The sequence below is a fragment of the Salarias fasciatus genome, chromosome 9, assembly GCF_902148845.1.
Source record: "Salarias fasciatus chromosome 9, fSalaFa1.1, whole genome shotgun sequence".
NCBI classification, from domain to species: domain Eukaryota; kingdom Metazoa; phylum Chordata; class Actinopteri; order Blenniiformes; family Blenniidae; genus Salarias; species Salarias fasciatus.
In genome coordinates, this window is record NC_043753.1 from 18086998 (window position 1) to 18104570 (window position 17573).

At 45.4% G+C, this 17573-nt stretch overlaps 1 protein-coding gene across 1 annotated transcript; it reads right to left on the reverse strand.

The window, feature by feature from the left end:
• Nucleotides 1-1280: 1280 nt before the first annotated feature.
• Nucleotides 1281-15317, reverse strand: LOC115394020 (macrophage mannose receptor 1-like). Its single transcript, XM_030099135.1, has 30 exons — nucleotides 15175-15317; nucleotides 14681-15082; nucleotides 10793-10966; nucleotides 10225-10380; nucleotides 10027-10140; nucleotides 9796-9936; nucleotides 9534-9713; nucleotides 9188-9345; nucleotides 8979-9095; nucleotides 8787-8902; nucleotides 8497-8645; nucleotides 7805-8004; nucleotides 7622-7728; nucleotides 7451-7532; nucleotides 7206-7356; nucleotides 7069-7107; nucleotides 6813-6976; nucleotides 6638-6702; nucleotides 6429-6529; nucleotides 6187-6326; nucleotides 5932-6040; nucleotides 5657-5826; nucleotides 5237-5348; nucleotides 4922-5154; nucleotides 4105-4270; nucleotides 3838-3987; nucleotides 3627-3743; nucleotides 3316-3474; nucleotides 2996-3028; nucleotides 1281-2910 (listed from the first exon to the last, which is right to left on the reverse strand). The coding sequence occupies exons 1-30, from the start codon at nucleotides 15242-15244 to the stop codon at nucleotides 2681-2683; spliced, it is 4305 nt and encodes a 1434-aa protein (XP_029954995.1). The 5' UTR covers nucleotides 15245-15317; the 3' UTR covers nucleotides 1281-2680.
• Nucleotides 15318-17573: the final 2256 nt, after the last annotated feature.

A 17573-nucleotide genomic window follows, 5' to 3' on the forward strand; every position in this document is an offset into this window, starting at 1 on the left:
GCCAGCACTGCTCCAACTCGTCCAAACACCCACCACACACTGTCCTAAATGACACTCCTGTGTATTTGTCTTTTCATTTCTCTCACATTTTTCTATAATATTGTACATACTGTCCTATATGTATATTTAAATAATATGTAACTCATATCTTTTAATATTATAGTTTACATATGTGTTCTGTCTTAAATGTATATTTAATTTATATTTGATTTATATCTGTTAGTGTATATCTGTTATTTCTTTATATCTGTCTGAAACTTATATTTAAACTATATTTAAATTATGTCATTTAGTTTGTATCTGTTATTTAATTGTATTTATCCTAAATTTATAGTTAATTTTTCTATGTATGGTTGGACCTTGTAAATTCTCATATTTTGCATTTCTTTCTGTTTCTATTTCTTTTCCCTGTGCTGCTTAACATTGCAATTTCCCCCTGTGGGACAAATAAAGGAATTTCAATTCAATTCAGTTCAAGGTTTTACAATGATTGCACTTTATTTTCTCAAAACATGTTACATTATTGAAGGTATATGTAGCCTTTATTTTTATTGACTGTTTAAATGAAAAAGTAGCCTGCAACTTGTTTGCTGTTAAATATAGTTGCTTGAATGCTTCTGTTGCATTTGGGATGAATAAAATGTGTTTCATACAAGTTTTCTCATTAAGTACTACTAGTTTACAAATTAGTTGTCATGAACATTGGTATCGGGATATATCGGGATATATCGAATCGTGACCCATGAATCGTGATACGAATCGTGTCACCAGATACTAGGCGATACTCCGCACCAATCCTGTCAGCATGCCAGCTGGGAGTACATTCATCCCCTACGGCCTCCGCCTTGGTTTATACCAATTGCGAAGGCCGTTGGCAGGCTGAGCATATCACGACGTAGAATTAGTAGTTACTAAACGTAACTCCAGTTCTCCGAGTGTATGCGTGCCTGCCTACCTGCTGGCCCAGCTGTTTGCTTCCTTCTTTGCTGATTCAGAAGAAGGGAGATTAAGCGGCGAGTACCTGGTTTTATACCCTCAGGGAGAGGTGTGGTGCTGTGCCAACACACGGGCAGGATTGGTGCACAGGTTTCAGTGTGGTCTCAGCGGATGGCTGGCGCCAAGAGGATTACCAATAGTGAAGCCTGTAGGCAGGAACGCATACACTCATAACTGGAGTTACGTTTATTAACTACGAAGTTTTTGAGGAGCTTCTTCAATAACCTTATCAAAGCAAAGAAACGAAAAACCCAATGATCACAAAAAAGGATTTATATTTTCACTGCACTTTATGATAGCAGTAAAAAAAAAGTCAGATGCGATCTCTCAAAGGCACATTCCCAACGCACTGTTTAAAAGGTAAAAAAAAAGATGCATTTACATTAAAGTCATCATGCGTAACTCAACAGTCATTTATACAAAATGTGCTTTGACAACAAGCTCTCCTGAGGCCTGTAATACATATGATCACTGATATCGAAAGAAGTTCTATAGTGTACATGCAAATTCACATGTTGACTGGGTTGCAGCAGCTTTTCTTACATTCATCAAACGTTTGAGCCAAACTTCTTTCCCTCCTGCTTCTACTCGGATGATTTAGATGTGATTACTTCAAAACCTCTCGCTGACCTCTGGGTTAGTTATGTGAAGTGAACAATGACAAATGATTGTCGTAGTGCCACGAATCAATATCCTCATTTTGCTCTGAAAAACACACTTTTGCTGCCATAATTCTTCAAAATGTCATGATCACCTTGTTGAATACGGCTGGTCACACAACAATTAGGCTACCTAAACAATTTAATAGATTATTTAGCAAGGCTTCATTTATTCATTGTACTGATGAAATTTGCCATTTGTGTTTCTAAATTCCGATAGCCTGAAGCACTCCCATCCCTGTGAATTGTGTTTTAAAAATGTGCAACGTGTTGCGGATATTGATTTGTGGCACGACTACAATCAATTATCATTGTTCACTTCACATCACTAACCTGGAGGTCAGAGAAGCAGACTTTGGATCGGGAATTCACACATTCAAATATCAAAGTCGATGGGTCACCACTGTGACCCTTGACCCCCTTCAGCTCCCCTGGAATGATTCAATGTGGCTCCATCCCAGAGACAGGGTGGCTCAATATGGAAAAAATAAATTTTCTCCAAGGGCATTAATAAAGTCTGACTACTGACATTTATTAGTACAAATACAGTCTGTGCTGTATGGTAGGGTTTTGATTCATGACTGTTTTTTTGCTTTTTGAAAACAGGACAATTTAACTATGTCATTATTTACTGGACATTTATTTACAATATCAAAGACCAGAGCAGACAAAAAAATAAAATAACAACTTGGTTGTTCTGACATCTTGTGAGTTTTCTCATGCAATTGACGTTGGGTAAACTGATTTCTTAAAGCAAAATCAAAATATTTGCACACATTTCACAAACTGCATTAATGTTTTTTGTATACACAGAAGGTCTTGTCCCAATTCCTCTGTTTTGTGCTGCTTCAATTATTATATAATAATTTCACAGTACATAATTCAGTGTCAAACAGAAGCAAACAAAACAGCACAGGGTTTGCTTCAGATCCAGTTTCCTAATACAGTGATCAAAAAAAAAGTTGACAAGATCTGCTGGTATTGTTTGACCTGATTTTGTTGGCTGTCACTCCTCCGCCATCCTGCTATGCCTGCTCATTTTGCTCTACGTTGACCACCAGACCTTTGGCGTCGACAGGAGCTCGAATTGGATTGTTGAAATACAATTTGTTGTCAAAGGTGGATTCTCCCAGGATTGAGGAGGGTATTCGTTTGCGGAGGAGGACGAAGGCACCGAGTCCAACTAAGGCAATCATAATGACGACCACCGCGACAGGGATGCCGGCAGAGCCATGTGAAGGTTCTTTAATTTGTGCTGAGGAGGCAAAACAGACATCAACATTATCAGCGACGGAGCTTTCATTTACCATATTGATATGAAATAATTTTCTTTAACATACCAGCAGCTGTAGGTTTTTCTGTCGGTGTGACAACTGAGGAAAAGAAAGAAAAAAACATCAACGAGTGAATTCATTTTCGTCCCGACTGCTGTCATTCTCATGTCGACTGCAAACATCATGTTTAATTGAACTTCCTGCCTGGCCTCAGCTGTCATACTGTACATCAACATTGCTGACATGAAAGAGTTCAGAGGTAACCCCCAATGTGATCATCTATTTAATGTGAAGCACTTTTTCATCCTGAACACACACCAAACATCAGATCCTCCTCATTTATCTCTAATCCATCTGAAATGATCTTCTGAAATGACTGAACCTACCTTTGGGCATTTTGCAAATGAAAGCCGAGAATCTCCTGCAGCTGTCCGTACTCCACTGTCCGCCATGAGAATTTATAAGAACACACGTGTCTGACTTTGGCATTTCTTTCTTCCAGTTGGTATAGTCTACAACAGTGTTATCGATCCACATCCAGTCATCTGGAAAAATAAAAAAGGAAACAATATCTTCACTCTGTTGATCACCTGTATTCATTTCACCAAGCTGTCTGTCCATTAGGCATGCGTTGGTCACTTCACTAACTTTAAGTGACTCTGAGACACTAAAGCTGTATTTCGCATTATATTCTCACCATTATTAGTCTTGTACAGGCCAATCCAGAAACTTTTTGCACCATCATGCAGAAGCTCCAAGTTCTGTTGTATGAACAGATTCTCAGCAGGGTCCTGGATGCTGAGTAGAGAGGCGCCTGACAGGCAGAGCCACAATAATACTTTGTCATGGTTTACACACAGTGGTATTACAGTTTAACAGTGGATCAAGAGGAATTCATAGCAATGTACCCAATTTTAGACATTCCACTGAGGCATAGGGCCAATTCAGTGATTGTGAGGGGAAAAATGAATAACAATGGCCTCTGAAAGGTATCCAGCTGTTATCCTTAGATTCTGGACATCTGCCAGGGAGCTGAGGGGGCTCAGTGGGAGCTATGTCTGAAAAAGAGGCCAAAAAGTGCATGTCAATCTTCAAAAGATTGGGATAAGAATGCTTACAGTTAATATTCAGAGTAACAAGTAGAAGACGAAAAAAAAAAAAAAAAACGATCTGACCTGTCGATTTTTTGCAAAGGGAATAGTATGTGTTGGTACAAGGCGCCGTCTTCCATAATTTGTCCACATCTACATAAACGCAGCCGTAGTTGTTTTTGGGTTCATTTTTTCCCCACAAGGTGTAAGACAGAGGCCAGTTATCAACCCACTTGAAGCGACCCCCACTCTGCAAATAGATAAACAGACAAGGCTGAGGAAAATATGTAGGGTGGTGATCAACAACACAGCCAAACAAAGGAAGGCTGGGAGAAGTGGCTGCAGGACTGCAGTGAAAAACGGAAGAAAAAAGTATAAATATATTAATTTATCTTGTTGTTACATAATTACATGTAAACGAATCAGACTTCAAGATGGATTTTGCAAAACAGAATTCTTATTATTCAGTGTATTGTTACACATTTTAATACATTCGAAATTAAAATGAATTAAAATGAGTTTTGATGTTATTTTCCATACTGAAGATGTGTAATCTCTACCATTATTAATTTCAGATGTCGTTTGTAAGACTGATAGAGATTATTTGAATCACGTTAAATCATCTTGAGTCTGAGACATTTATCTGAATTTATGTATGTGATCATTAAGAGATTTTCTTTTTCATATAACTGAATTGACTGTCGATGCAGAGAAGGGGCATTCTGATTATAGTTATACAATGTATTTGAATAAACTTTGATTATAATTTAAGCATCTTGAGGCTGGACCAAAGGTCCTCTGTTTAGGAAATCAGAATACATGATCCCTATCATAAAGTTTCAATGAAGCCTTGTGTCTTTATATAACCTCTGTGTCATTGTGGAACTGGGAGATTTCTTACCACATTGTTGTTGAGGCCAATCCAAACAGACTGATTGAGCTTAGAGATCTGCAGCGTGACGTACGCCTGGGTTACGGGGTTCACGATACTGGCCAGATCAGCATCATCTGCTTGGCACTGCCTTCTCGCTTCATCCCATCTCATCTTCTGAGCCACCAGTTTGTAGGAGTCATTACCAAGCTTGTAGAAGGCATTTGGTGGCACGGTGGTGGGTGCCACTGCGATCTGAGAATCTGGACAAATACAAGGTATTTTCATGAAGTATCGGCAGGAAATTCTTCCTGCCACACATGGTCCTGATAAAATCTCACTCACCTCCGTTCCTCTTGCAGATGAAGCCGAGATTTGTGTTGCAGTCCTCCACCTTCCAGTGTCCTTGTCCTGTTATTTTGGGGATGCTCCCCACCATCATCACACAGTCAAACGCCTATCGGGCAGAGAAAGGTGCATCACTTCCCCTGGAATGTTATCACATTCATTCAGGCTGCTTGCCAGAAACTGTGTGCAGGCTTCGTATTCCTCCAAAATTCATACCATCACTGAATTTTTAGAAGATCAGTTGACCTAATGTGTGTCTTTTAAATGCTAACCTACACTTTAATCATTCAAAAAATTGAACAATTTAGCATTAATAGCAATAATGATCAACTTTGTTTAATTTTGACTGTTGAGAATCCATCAACAGCTTCATGGCAAAGAGTTTAAACGTCCGTCAATCACAGAGTGATAGATAACCTCTTCCTTAAAATAGAGACCATCGGGTGCTGATCTTGGGTGCCCTTTGGCCCAGTTGGTGTATTTAATGGCTCGGCCGTCTGTCCATACAAAATGCATTTCCCAGTTGACGTCATTCATGCCAATCCACAAGTCTTGATTGTGGTGGAGCGTCTGTGTTGTTAGGAATGCTACGAAGAAAGAAATGAGAAACTCATGATGGGGAAAAAGGATGAAACAATAAGGAAAACGGTTTTATTCAGAAAGGTGATTTCAGGATACTGCACATTGATCACCTTGCTCTCTGTCATTCAGGATAGAAACCAGATTCCCTCCCTGGTCGTGGCAGTATTTCCTTGCATCCTGCCAGGTCTCACTGTCCTTCCCTGTGACTATTTTGTAGCACTGTGTCAAAAAGAGACATTTTCACTTTTATTTGTAATAATAACACAACAGTAATTTTCAATCCCAAATAAAAGGAGGGGGAAACTTTTCGAGATCAATGACTTACATGTCATTCAGACAAAAATGATATATCAATTTATTATTACCTTACTTTGGAAAGACAGCCACTCTGGCGCACATCCTGCTTTCGGAACTGTGGTTGGGACCATTGTTGTATTGACTGAATGGCTGCTTCTTTTACAAATGGAGGGGAACTCCAAGCCACAGTTGATATCATTCCAGTATCCTAAATACAGAGTTAATGGAAATGTTCAGAAAATGTGATCAATGACAATTATTCTTACTTGAAGCGAACAAAAGAAATGGAGCGTCCTTGCATTTGACTGACCCATGCTCTTGTACATTGTGACACAGTTTTCGTCGTTGTTTGCGAAGTTAGGCTCATTGCGCTCCCATGCGGTATACGTCACTGGAGTCCCATCTAACCAGCTGGAAATAGAATAAGAAAATGAATGATGCATCATCCTCATGACGTTACTGAATGAACTGATCAGCGGTGATTTTCTGGAACTCCTGATATCAAGTAGAATGATTTACCTAAATGATTTATCCAAGTTCACTGTCATGCCAATGTAGTACTGTCCGTGTGAGCCTCGAGATATCTAATTGAAAGTTAAGATATCAAATGATTTGATGTCAAACTTTTGCACACACAATTTTTGAATTCTCGTTCCATGTTGCTACATTTTGATGAGGCATGAGCTTTTCTTGCCTGTTTCCAAAGAAACTTCCTCTCACTTTCTCCTGTGATGACGGCAAGATCACCAAAGTTTGTCCTGCAGTAGGCTCGAGCGTGTTCCATCGCCAGTTTATCATTGTTGATGAAGTACTGCGTGCCATTATATATCAGCCACCCGTCATCTGTCTTGTTGTATACTGTGAAGAGAAAACTGGCGTTAGGAGTCATTTAGAGCACACCAGGGCTGTACTTATGCTACGGCAATGATAAACAAAGCTACCAAACCTACCTGGTTCCACAATTACAGGCTCAGGTTTGGGTTCCACTCCTGAAAACATAAGAATCACAGTACTCACTCCAAACGACAGGGAAATGCTTTATTTAATATCTGAACTTCTCTTTCAAGACTGTCTCTGCCAGTGTTACCTTTACGTATCTGGCAGATCCAGTTGTTGTAGGCGTCGCAGTGCCGATCGTTCCAATGCTGTCCGTAATCGCCGTACAACTGGATCTCTGTGCAGAGTTCATTGTCATTGTGGTTGTTTGGTTCCCCGTGTCCCCAGTTCTCATAGGCGAACTAAATCACAGTTTTTTTGGGAAACACACATCATCATACCCTGGAATGTCAAAATTAGAAATATCACTTTCTGTGAATGTGAAGCGCCACTTACAGGCGATCCATCACTCCAGACAAAACCTTCACGCACGCCACGGTAGGTGAGGCCTATCCAAGCTGGCTCACCTCTGTACGACCTTTGGAAAACAGAAGCACAGATTACCTGATCGTTACCTTTGTTTTTCTGGCCTGAATTCTGATGTACATCACAGAGTATAAGCGGCACCTCAGGTCATCCGAACTGTGAATGCTCATCAGGTTTCCTCCGATGGCCTGGCAGAAGTCATTAGATTCCTGCCAAGTCTTCTTGACGTTGTTTGCGTTCTTGTAAAGCTATTTGATGAATAGAAAAGATTAGTGTTATGTACTTCAAGCAGCACAACTTTCACTGCGGTGTTTATTCTCCTACCTTGTAGCAGGCGTTTCTGCCGGCGACAGGGTTCCAGCCGGACGCACAGTACAGGGTCGGAGTGGTGGGTGGAACTGTTGTCACGTGCACACCCTCAGCCCCCTTCTTGCAGATATATTTCTCCTTCCTGCTGCAGCTGATGACGTCCCAAAGCCCGGCAAACATCCCAGTTGTCATTGCAACACATCCCTGATGTCTGTCTTTTTTTTTTTTCAATCAAATAACAGAAAAACAAACAAGTAAACTGAACTGAAAGATGTACAATGCATGAACTTCGAGCAATCAAACACAGGCCCAGCAGTGACTCTGCTGAAAGTGGATTAAACAATCTCTGCATGTTTTTCTTCTTTTTTTTCCCCCCTGAATAAAGACTCATTATGGTTTGTTTTCTGGACAGTTTCTTCAGCCCTTTTTTTAGAGACGACCTTATTTTATCTTGACAATGCTCAACAGTGATTCACAATCACATCAACGACAAGTCAACATTGTGCTTTCTTAACTTTTCCTGAGGTTTGTTTTCTCAAGTTCAAAATGACAAGATGTTTTTGTGACATTGTAGAATATTTTGATTTCAAAATCAAATTGGTTGCTTATGTTATATCATAAACCTTTTTAATTTTTTATTTTTTAAAACATTATTCCACCCTTTTGGGATTATTGGATTTTTAATACTATAAGTTTGTTTAGTTTACCTGGCATTCCTGCATTGAAATGAGTGAAGGTAACTTTTCTTCTCGTCGTCCACTTGAAAGTGCTTTTGTCAGCTGTGTTGGAAAGACCCATCCAGAAATACTTCTCTGGCCTCAAACCCACTAAACTCACCAAGAAAGCATTCTCATATCTGCAATGAAATGCACAGAAACAGAAAAGTGAGAAGGTAAAATTATAAGAAACTTCTTTAACTGTGAATTTCCTTCAAAATTAATCTCAAAATTACAGGATTCTTGATTCTGTCTCGGATCTTCACATCACGATGCAGTACCTGTCAGTTATATCCACCAGACTGGCCCCAGCCTGTGAGCACGCCTGCTTTGCCTCTTCAAATGTTTTTGTTTCCACTCCGCTGTTGTAACAGTATGAACCGAACCTGACAGAGCCCTGAAAAGTAAAAACACTGTGATATTAAGTATTACTCCCACTATGATAATACTTGTTTCCAAAAATCACGACTCACAATTACGCATCCTGGGTTGACGTCTTCCTGGATCCCTTCAGCTGGCTTGGTGGATCCTTTCTTCTTACAGATGTAACCGTACGTCTTCTCACAGATGTGATCTGCCCACTTCCCATCCTGCAGGGGAAACCTTCTAACGTCAGAGCTGATGCAGTGTTAACGTTGTCTAGTCCTTTCGGTTGGTCTGTTTTCACGGTGGCGGTTGTTACCTTCCCCCTGATGAGGACGCAGTCTTCTTGGAAGCTCGCGGAGTGAGAGGGCTCGCCGCTCAGCCACTGGGTGAAGGTGACGTCGGAGTTATCGGACCATTCAAACAGCATGTGGCTCCGCTGGTCATTCAGGCCGATCCAGAGGACATCAGTCGACACTGAGGTTAGAAATACACAGAGCAGTGACTCATGTAACAGCTAATAATCCAAGATAAATAGATCCAACTTGCATTGTTTAATTTGTTGCAAAGATATTCAAATAGTATCAATAAACTCTCATGAATGTCTGTTGTAATGCTGTACTTTAGTCCTCCATGATGGTTGTTTGGGTTCGTTCTATACTTACAATATCCAGACTGAGAGATAATGAAGCTTTGTTCCTCGATATTGTGTATGCTGGCCAGATCTGCCTCCACCTTGCGGCATGCAGCCAGAGCATCTTTCCACATCTTTTTACTCCTCTCCAAGTAGTAGCAGTTTCCTGCGTAGGGGACCCAGTGGTTGGGGCAGAAGCTGGGCTCCTTGCCTGTGAACAGACATCAAAAGAGCTGAGCGTTCAATCTTGTGTCGAATTGTTTCCTTCCGGTCATTTTGAATCAAAGTCCTACTTGGTGGTGGAGGCAGACTCGTTGACTTTCCCCTGCGACAGATGTAGCCAAGTTTCTGAGAGCAGGCACTGGTTTCCCATTTTGAAGCTTTTGCAGGATTCAAGGTCGCACAGGAGAGCCCGGGCTCCGACGAGGGATGACCTGCAGTAAGTGCAGAGTGTAGTTCCTGAGTGTCTTTTTAATTTACCTAAACGCTACAAACACATCATAGAACACCAAATGGACACGTACCTGGAGCCCAGTTCAGATACCTGAATGGATTTCCATTGCTCCACTGCCATCCAGTCTCAGACGTCAGGCTGTTCAGTCCGATCCAAAGAGGCGCTCCCAAGTGACTTGTTAACCCTGCTTCAGCACAAGCGAGAAAAAAACACAAGGTTTAAAACAGCATGGAAATGGACGGGTGGGTGAGAGGGGGTGGCCACGTACCTGAGATGTATGACTGCTCGTGGAGCTCCACGATGCTGAGGAGGTCTGCTCCCTGCTGCTGGCAGCTCTTCCTGGCTTGATGCCAGGTCAACGCTGACTGCAAGTTCCTTTGATACTGGACCCCCGTGACTGAGTCAGTGTCCCAGCCAGCGGAGTCTACATTCAGGAAAAGACACACCATTAAGCTACTGGATGATGAGTGTGAGAAATAAGGGTCAAAGTGTGTTCTGATGCTGATTGACACATCTGTGGTTTATGAAAGACTGCAGTGAAGTGAAATGCTTTTATTTTTCAGCTGTTTTCCAGCTCCACAGTTTGAGCAATTTGAGGGGAAAGAAGGGATGGAAAGAGGAAAGCAAGGACAGGGCTGTGTTGGCAAGTCATGACAGGAAGTGGTGCTGTTATTCTACCAGTGGACCAGAGCGAGGAGGAGTCAGAAACCAGACCTGTGAGCGCTGACCTCAGTAAAATAAAGCCAGATAGCCATGGGGGTTGTATCGCAGTGCCTGTGAAGTGCAGCACTAATGCCTGAAAGAGCAAACCGGTCATTTTGTGTTGTGATACTTACCTTTAGTAGGACAAAACCCCCACTTCTTGCTCTTGTCATAGTCTCTGTCTGTGCCACACCACAGCAGTCCATCTGTGCGTGCATCCTTTGTGCATTCGGAGTACCAATTATCGCCGTACTTGAAAGGAAACTGACAAGGTGCTCCAAAGGAATTACCTCCAAGGGTGAAAATCTCTGAGGAGACACAGATCATTGATTTAACGTCAGTGGCATCGAGACTGAGCAAATTGAAGATATTTTGTGTCGTCATGACTTCACTTAGAAATACAGCACTACTCTAATACTAAAGCCAAGTGACATCCTTATACAAGCGTCTGTTATTGTCTTTGAGTGGAAATTTGATGCTTGTACATGTATCGCTTCATTTTCCCCTGACTGAAATGAATCAGAATCAGAATCAGAATCATCTTTATTGTCATTTATTGACACCTTTTACTTAATAAGTAACAAAGATTTTTTTGGGGATCTTTCACTTGTTTTTTGAAGTGAAAGGCATTTTTCTGTATATATAAATACAAATACTGGACCTTTTTTTCTTGAAGCATACAAAAACACTGCCAGAGTGCCTCTCTGTCAAACAATAAAAATATTGATTTCGAAATCTGTTCTCAGCAGCTGTTTCAAGCAGTTGCAAAATGTGGTCTTGCAATTTGGAATCAAAATGGTTTCATTTGAATTTTTTTCTCATTGACATCTCTTAAAAAAAAAAAAAAAAAAAAAAAAAAGTTTAGCTCTCCAAGATATTCAGCTTGGTTTACCAAAGTCATGTCCAACCGGTGCAAACTACGAATGTCACTAATGTTTCTGTAGCGTGACTCAACATTTTGAGGCAGCCAGGTATAAAACAGCTTCATGTTGAACCATCCATCCATCCATTTTCTACCGCTTATCCGGGGCCTGGTCGCGGTGGCAGCTGTCTCAGCAGGGATGCCCAAACTTCCCTGTCCCCAGACACTTCCTCCAGCTACTCTGGGAGGATCCCAAGGTGTTCCCAGGCCAGCCGAGAGACATGGTCTCTCCAGCTCTTCACCACAACGGACCGATACAATGACCACATCACTGCAGCCGCTGCACCGATCCGCCTGTCAATCTCACGCTCCATCCATCCCTCACTCGTGAACAAGACCCCAAGATACTTAAACTCTTCCACTTGAGCCAGAGTCTTTCCACTGACCTGGAGAGGGCAAGCCACCTTGTTCCGGTCGAGGACCATGTCCTCGGATTTGGAGGTTCTGATCCTCATCCCTGTCGCTTCACACTCGGCTGCGAACCACCCCAGTGCATGCTGTAGGTCTGGGTTCGATGAAGCCAACAGGACAACATCATCTGCAAAAAGCAGAGATGAAATCCTGTGGTCCCCGAACCAGACCCCCTCCGGCCCCTGACTGCACCAAGAAATTCTGTCCATAAAGATTATAAACAGAACAGGCGACAAAGGGCAGCCCTGCCGGAGTCCAACCTGCACCGGGAATAGGTCCGACTTACTGCCGGCAATGCGGACCAGACTCCTACTCCGGACATACAAAGACCGGATGGGCCTTAACAAGGGGCCCCGGACCCCATACTCCCGGAGCAACCCCCACAAGGTCGAATGCCTTCTCCAAGTCCACAAAACACATGTGGACTGGTTGGGTAAACTCCCACGAACCTTTGAGCACCCTATGGAGGGTATAGAGCTTGTCCACTCTTCCACGACCAGGACAAAAACCGCATTGTTCCTTCTGAATCCGAGGTTCGGCTATCGGTCGAATCCTCCTCTCCAGTATCCCTAATAGACTTTCCCAGGGAGGCTGAGGAGTGTGATCCCCCATAGTTGGAGCACACCCTCCGGTCCCCCTATTTAAACAGGAGGACCACCACCCCGGTCTGCCAATCCAGAGGCACTGTCCCTGACCGCCACACGATGTTGCAGAGACGTGTCAACCAAGACCGTCCCTGCACATCCAGAGACTTGAGGTACTCAGGGTGAATCTTATCCACCCCCGATGCCTTGCCACCGAGGAGCTTACCAACCACCTCGGTGACTTCAGCTTGGGTGATGGACGAGTCCACCTCTGAGACCTCAGCCTCTGCTTCCTCCACGGAAGTTGTGGCGACGGGATTGAGGAGGTCGTCGAAGTATTCCTTCCACCGTCCAACAATATCCCCAGTTGAGGTCAGCAGCTCCCCACCTCCACAGAAAACAGTGTTGGCAGAGACCTGCCTTCCCCTCCTGAGGCGCCGGATGGTTTGCCAGAATTTCTTCGAGGCCGACTGATAGCCCTCCTTCATGGCCTCCCTGAACTCCTCCCAGACCCGAGTTTTTGCCTCCACAACCACTCAGACTGCAGTTCGCTTGGCCTGCCGGTACCCGTCAGTTGCTTCGGGAGTCCCATGAGCCAGTAAGGCGCAATAAGACTCCTTCTTCAGCTTGACGGCAGCCCTTACTCCGGTGTCCACCACCGGGTTCAGGGGGTGCCGCCACGACAGGCACCGGAGACCTGACGACCACAGCTCCGAGCAGCTGCTTCGACAATGGAGGTAGAGAACATGGTCCACTCGGACTCAATGTCCCCAGCCTCCCTCGGGACATGAGAGAAGCTCTCCCAGAGGTGGGAGTTGAAAACCATGCTGACAGAGGGTTCTACCAGACGTTCCCAGCAGACCCTCACAACACGTTTTGGTCTGCCAAGTCTGTCCAGTTTCCTCCTCTGCCAGCGAATCCAACTCACCACCAGGTGGTGATCGCTCGAAAGCACTGCTCCTCTCTTCACACAAGTGTCCAAAACACACGGCCGATGACACGACAATAAAGTCGATCATCGACCTCCGACCTAGGGTGTCCTGGTGCCAACTGCACTTATGGACTCCCCTGTGCTCGAACATGGTGCTTGTTGGACAAACTGGCTAGCACAGAAGTCCAACAACAAAACACCACTCGGGTTCAGATCGGGGAGGCTGTGTGATCCAATCACCCCCTTCCGGGTCTTACTGTCGCTGCCCACGTGGGTGTTGAAGTCCCCGAGTACAACAATGTAGTCCCCAGAAGGCCGGGCACTGTGCACTGCTGTTCGGCCCGTAAGCCGAGACAACAGTGAGGCACCTATCCCTGACCCGAAGGCGCAGGGATGCGACCCTGTCATTCACTGGGGTGAAATCCAACACATGGCGGCTGAGTTGTGGGGCTGTGAGCAAACCCACACCAGCCTGCCGCCTCTCACCGCAGGCAACGCCAGAGAAGTGGAGAGTCCAGCCCTTCTCGAGAGGTTGGGTTCCAGAGCCCAGGCTATGTGTGGAGGTGAGCCCGACTATATCTAGCCGGTACCTCTCAACCTCCCTCACAAGCTCAGGCTCCTTCCCCGCCAACGAGGTGACATTCCATGTCCCTAGAGCTCGTCTCTGTGTCTGAGGATCGGGTCGCCGGGCACCCTGCCGTTGGCTGCCACCCAATCCACATTGCACCCAGCCCCTACGGTTCCCTCGGTGGGTGGTGAGCCCACCGGAGATCAAGCCCACGTCGTCCCTACGGGCTGAGCCCGGCCGGGCCCCGTGGGCAAAGGCCTGGCCACCAGGCGCTCGCTTACGAGCCCCAACCACAGGCCTGGCTCCAGGGTGGGGCCCCGGCTGCACCATACCGGGCGACGTAACGACCTTTGTTCTTTTTCTCTGCATAGGGGCTTTTGAACTGCTCTCAGTCTGGCCCATCACCCAGGACCTGATGCCATGGGAGACCCTACTGGGGGGCATAAAGCCCCCCAGCAACATAGCTCTTGGGATCATGCTGGCTCTCAAACTCTCCCACCACAATAAGGTGGCAGTTCTAGAGGGAGAGGTCTAGAGGTTTTAATACAAGACACTCAGATAACGACAGCATCACAGCTTCCTTAATTGTTCACCAACAATGGCTACCTTGAAAGCCCTTTGAGCAGAGGTCATTCTGAGTGCCGTATATCCTCCAGCGACTCCAGAGTCCCGAGCCTTTGAAGATCATTATGCTCCTCTCTTTGTAGTTGCCGTAGTTGAGGTGCAGGTTCTCGTCTTTCAGGCCAAACAGGGTGTCGTTCTTGCACTGCCAGTGCTGCAGGATGCTGTTCTCGTCGCACTCGAAGAGGGCCACCTTCACCCAGTCTTTGATCTCCGTGGCGCCCAGACACAGCTTCTGAGAGATGCTGAGGATGCGGGACTCCGAAGCCCAGCGAAACTGCTGGTTCTTGGCACGAGGGTTGCAAGGGCCGGCTGTCAGGGAGGTGGGGCCCTCCACCTTTACGCACTTGTTGTGGTCAAGGTTGTAGATCAGGAAGGTGCCGCTGTCTGGAACAGAACACAGCAGAACAGTGGTTGTAAAACACTTCGAGAGCCTTTTGCAGAATTAAAGGTGAAGTCACTGAAACAATAGTTCTTACCAATGTCAGCAGTGATGCAGAGGACTTGCAGGAGGCAGATGATGACAGTAAAATGCATCGAGGGCAACATTATCAACTCTCTGGGGTGAACGAGGCGGCAGAAGGGCTTTCCAGTTGTGCATGGAGCGATCCACTGTGCTCAAAGGCATGTGGCATGGAGCAGCAGTGACACCGAGATACGGCGCCTTCTCCTCTTAATCACTGTGATGGACATCCTGTCACGTGAGTCCTTACTGCTGGTCACAGAACTGCAGCATCCACCAACTTTCACTGACCTCTTGGCTGAGTGGAGGAAGGCAGGAAGTGGGAAACAATCTAATCACATTATTCAGCAAGAACTTTCGTGAACCAACATTGCCAAGCTGTGAAAAACAAAACACGTAGAAAGATAACGTTTTGAATCATTTTTCTCACAGTATCATTTTCAATAGATGTTATAATTTTTTCTAAGATTTCTATTTATTCATTAGAGATGATGCATTGGCTTGTACTTGAATCTGCACCTGTTTAAAAACCCTGGAGACCAGATGTTGACTTCACACCAAAGTGAATGAGGACTGAATGAAGTGTGCAGCTTTTTGCTGATGATGTGGATTTCTTTGTGGGACACCACTTCCCAAGAGGACTGCGAGGAGTGCAGTGATGATACAGGTCAGTGGACGGAAAGGACAGGAGGAAATCCTGCTTCCTATTGGGGGAAACAACTGTTGATCTGACTACCTCACCTTAGAACTGCATGAGTACCCAGCACTCCCCCTCAGATGTGTAGATGTAAATAGAGATTAGTGAAGAGTTCTGACTTCTTGTATCCGCTTCAAATTTAAAAGCCCTCCAACATGTGACCCAGACATATGTCGGACTCTGACCTATTCTTGTTTGTCGAGGAATGACGGGAAACCTTGTCCCCTGGGGCCTGAGGTTCTGTGCAGGAGGTTTACAGTAAAGGAAGATAAAATCCTGTGAAAGTTCTTATCAGTAAACTCTTACTGAAGTGATATACGGGCAAAGCTAGAAACAGGAAGCTTTGTCGGATTCCTATGAAACTTCATGACACCAAGTGTACAGAACATATAAACACTCACACATTTTACGTATGTTAACGTTGTCTTGTTAATGAATATAATTAGAAGTTGCTGAACGTAACTTCAGTTCTATGAGTAAGTGTGTGCCCGCCTTCGGGCTTCGCTATTGGTACTCCTCTTTGGCGCAACCAATCCAATGAGACAGCAGAAAACTCGACGCACCAATACTCTCCGCGCGATGGCACAGCAACACACCCCTCACCGAGGGTATATCCCGAGCCAGCGGCCGCCACTCTCCCTTCTTCTGAATCAGACAAGTAAGGTAAGCAGACAGCTGGGCCAGCAGGTAGGCAGGCACGCATACACTCGTAGAACTGAAGTTACATTCAGTAACTACTAATTCTATTTCGTAAGTGCTTAGCCTGCCTACGAGCTTCGCTAGTGGTTCTCACCAAGGTGGGGGCCGTAGGGATGAATGTACTCCCAGCTGGCAAGCTGACAGGATTGGTGCGGAAGGCGGAAGTAAACAAACCGTACGTCCAGAACGGCTGCAGAACTCCCGAAGAAGGAGGCGGGCATCCACGCGCTGAAGCGCCACCCGCGACGTGCACAGGCATCGTCACAGTGACACACACACACACACACACCGGCCGGGGCAAAGCCACAACGGCAGGCGGGGATGAAACCCCTGGTCCGTGAGCTACACATGGGGAGCAGCAGCCGGGCCAAAAAGGACAACACGGTAAGCGGCAGAACTCCTGTTTCAGCTGAGCACTACCACAGTCACAACATCCGCAAGCCGCGGCAGAGCCAGAACGGCAGGCGGGGAAAAATCCTGGTCCACAACCCCACCCGGGACACGGCAGCTGGGCCAAAGGACCAACACGGTTAAGCAACAGAACCCCTGTACTCGCTGAGAACCGACATAGCCACAGTGTCTGTGCACATATCCATCAGATATGAACACACAAAAGTGGACGTGGACACCCAGGAGGCAGCCTGGCAGATGTCACCCACCATGACACCTCTGCACAGGGCCACAGAGGCAGTCATACTTTGTGTGGAATGAGCACGAATCACCGGCTGTGGAGAGATTCTGTGCCTCGTAGGCAGCTGCAATAGTGCCCCCTACCCAGTGGGCACTACGCTGAGAGGTCAGCGAGGCTCCACACCCCCTGGCACCAAACCTCACAAACAGCTGGTCCATGGTGCGAAAGTCAGCTGTGCGCTGCACATAGTAACGCAAAGCCCTGACTGGGCACAGCAACCGCAGCTGTGGGTCGTCCCCAGATGAGCCAGGCAGGGAGCTAAGCGTTCTGATCCGGATCACTCGCAACCAGAGGTCCGAAGTGATCACCTTGGGATGAAAGGCTGGGT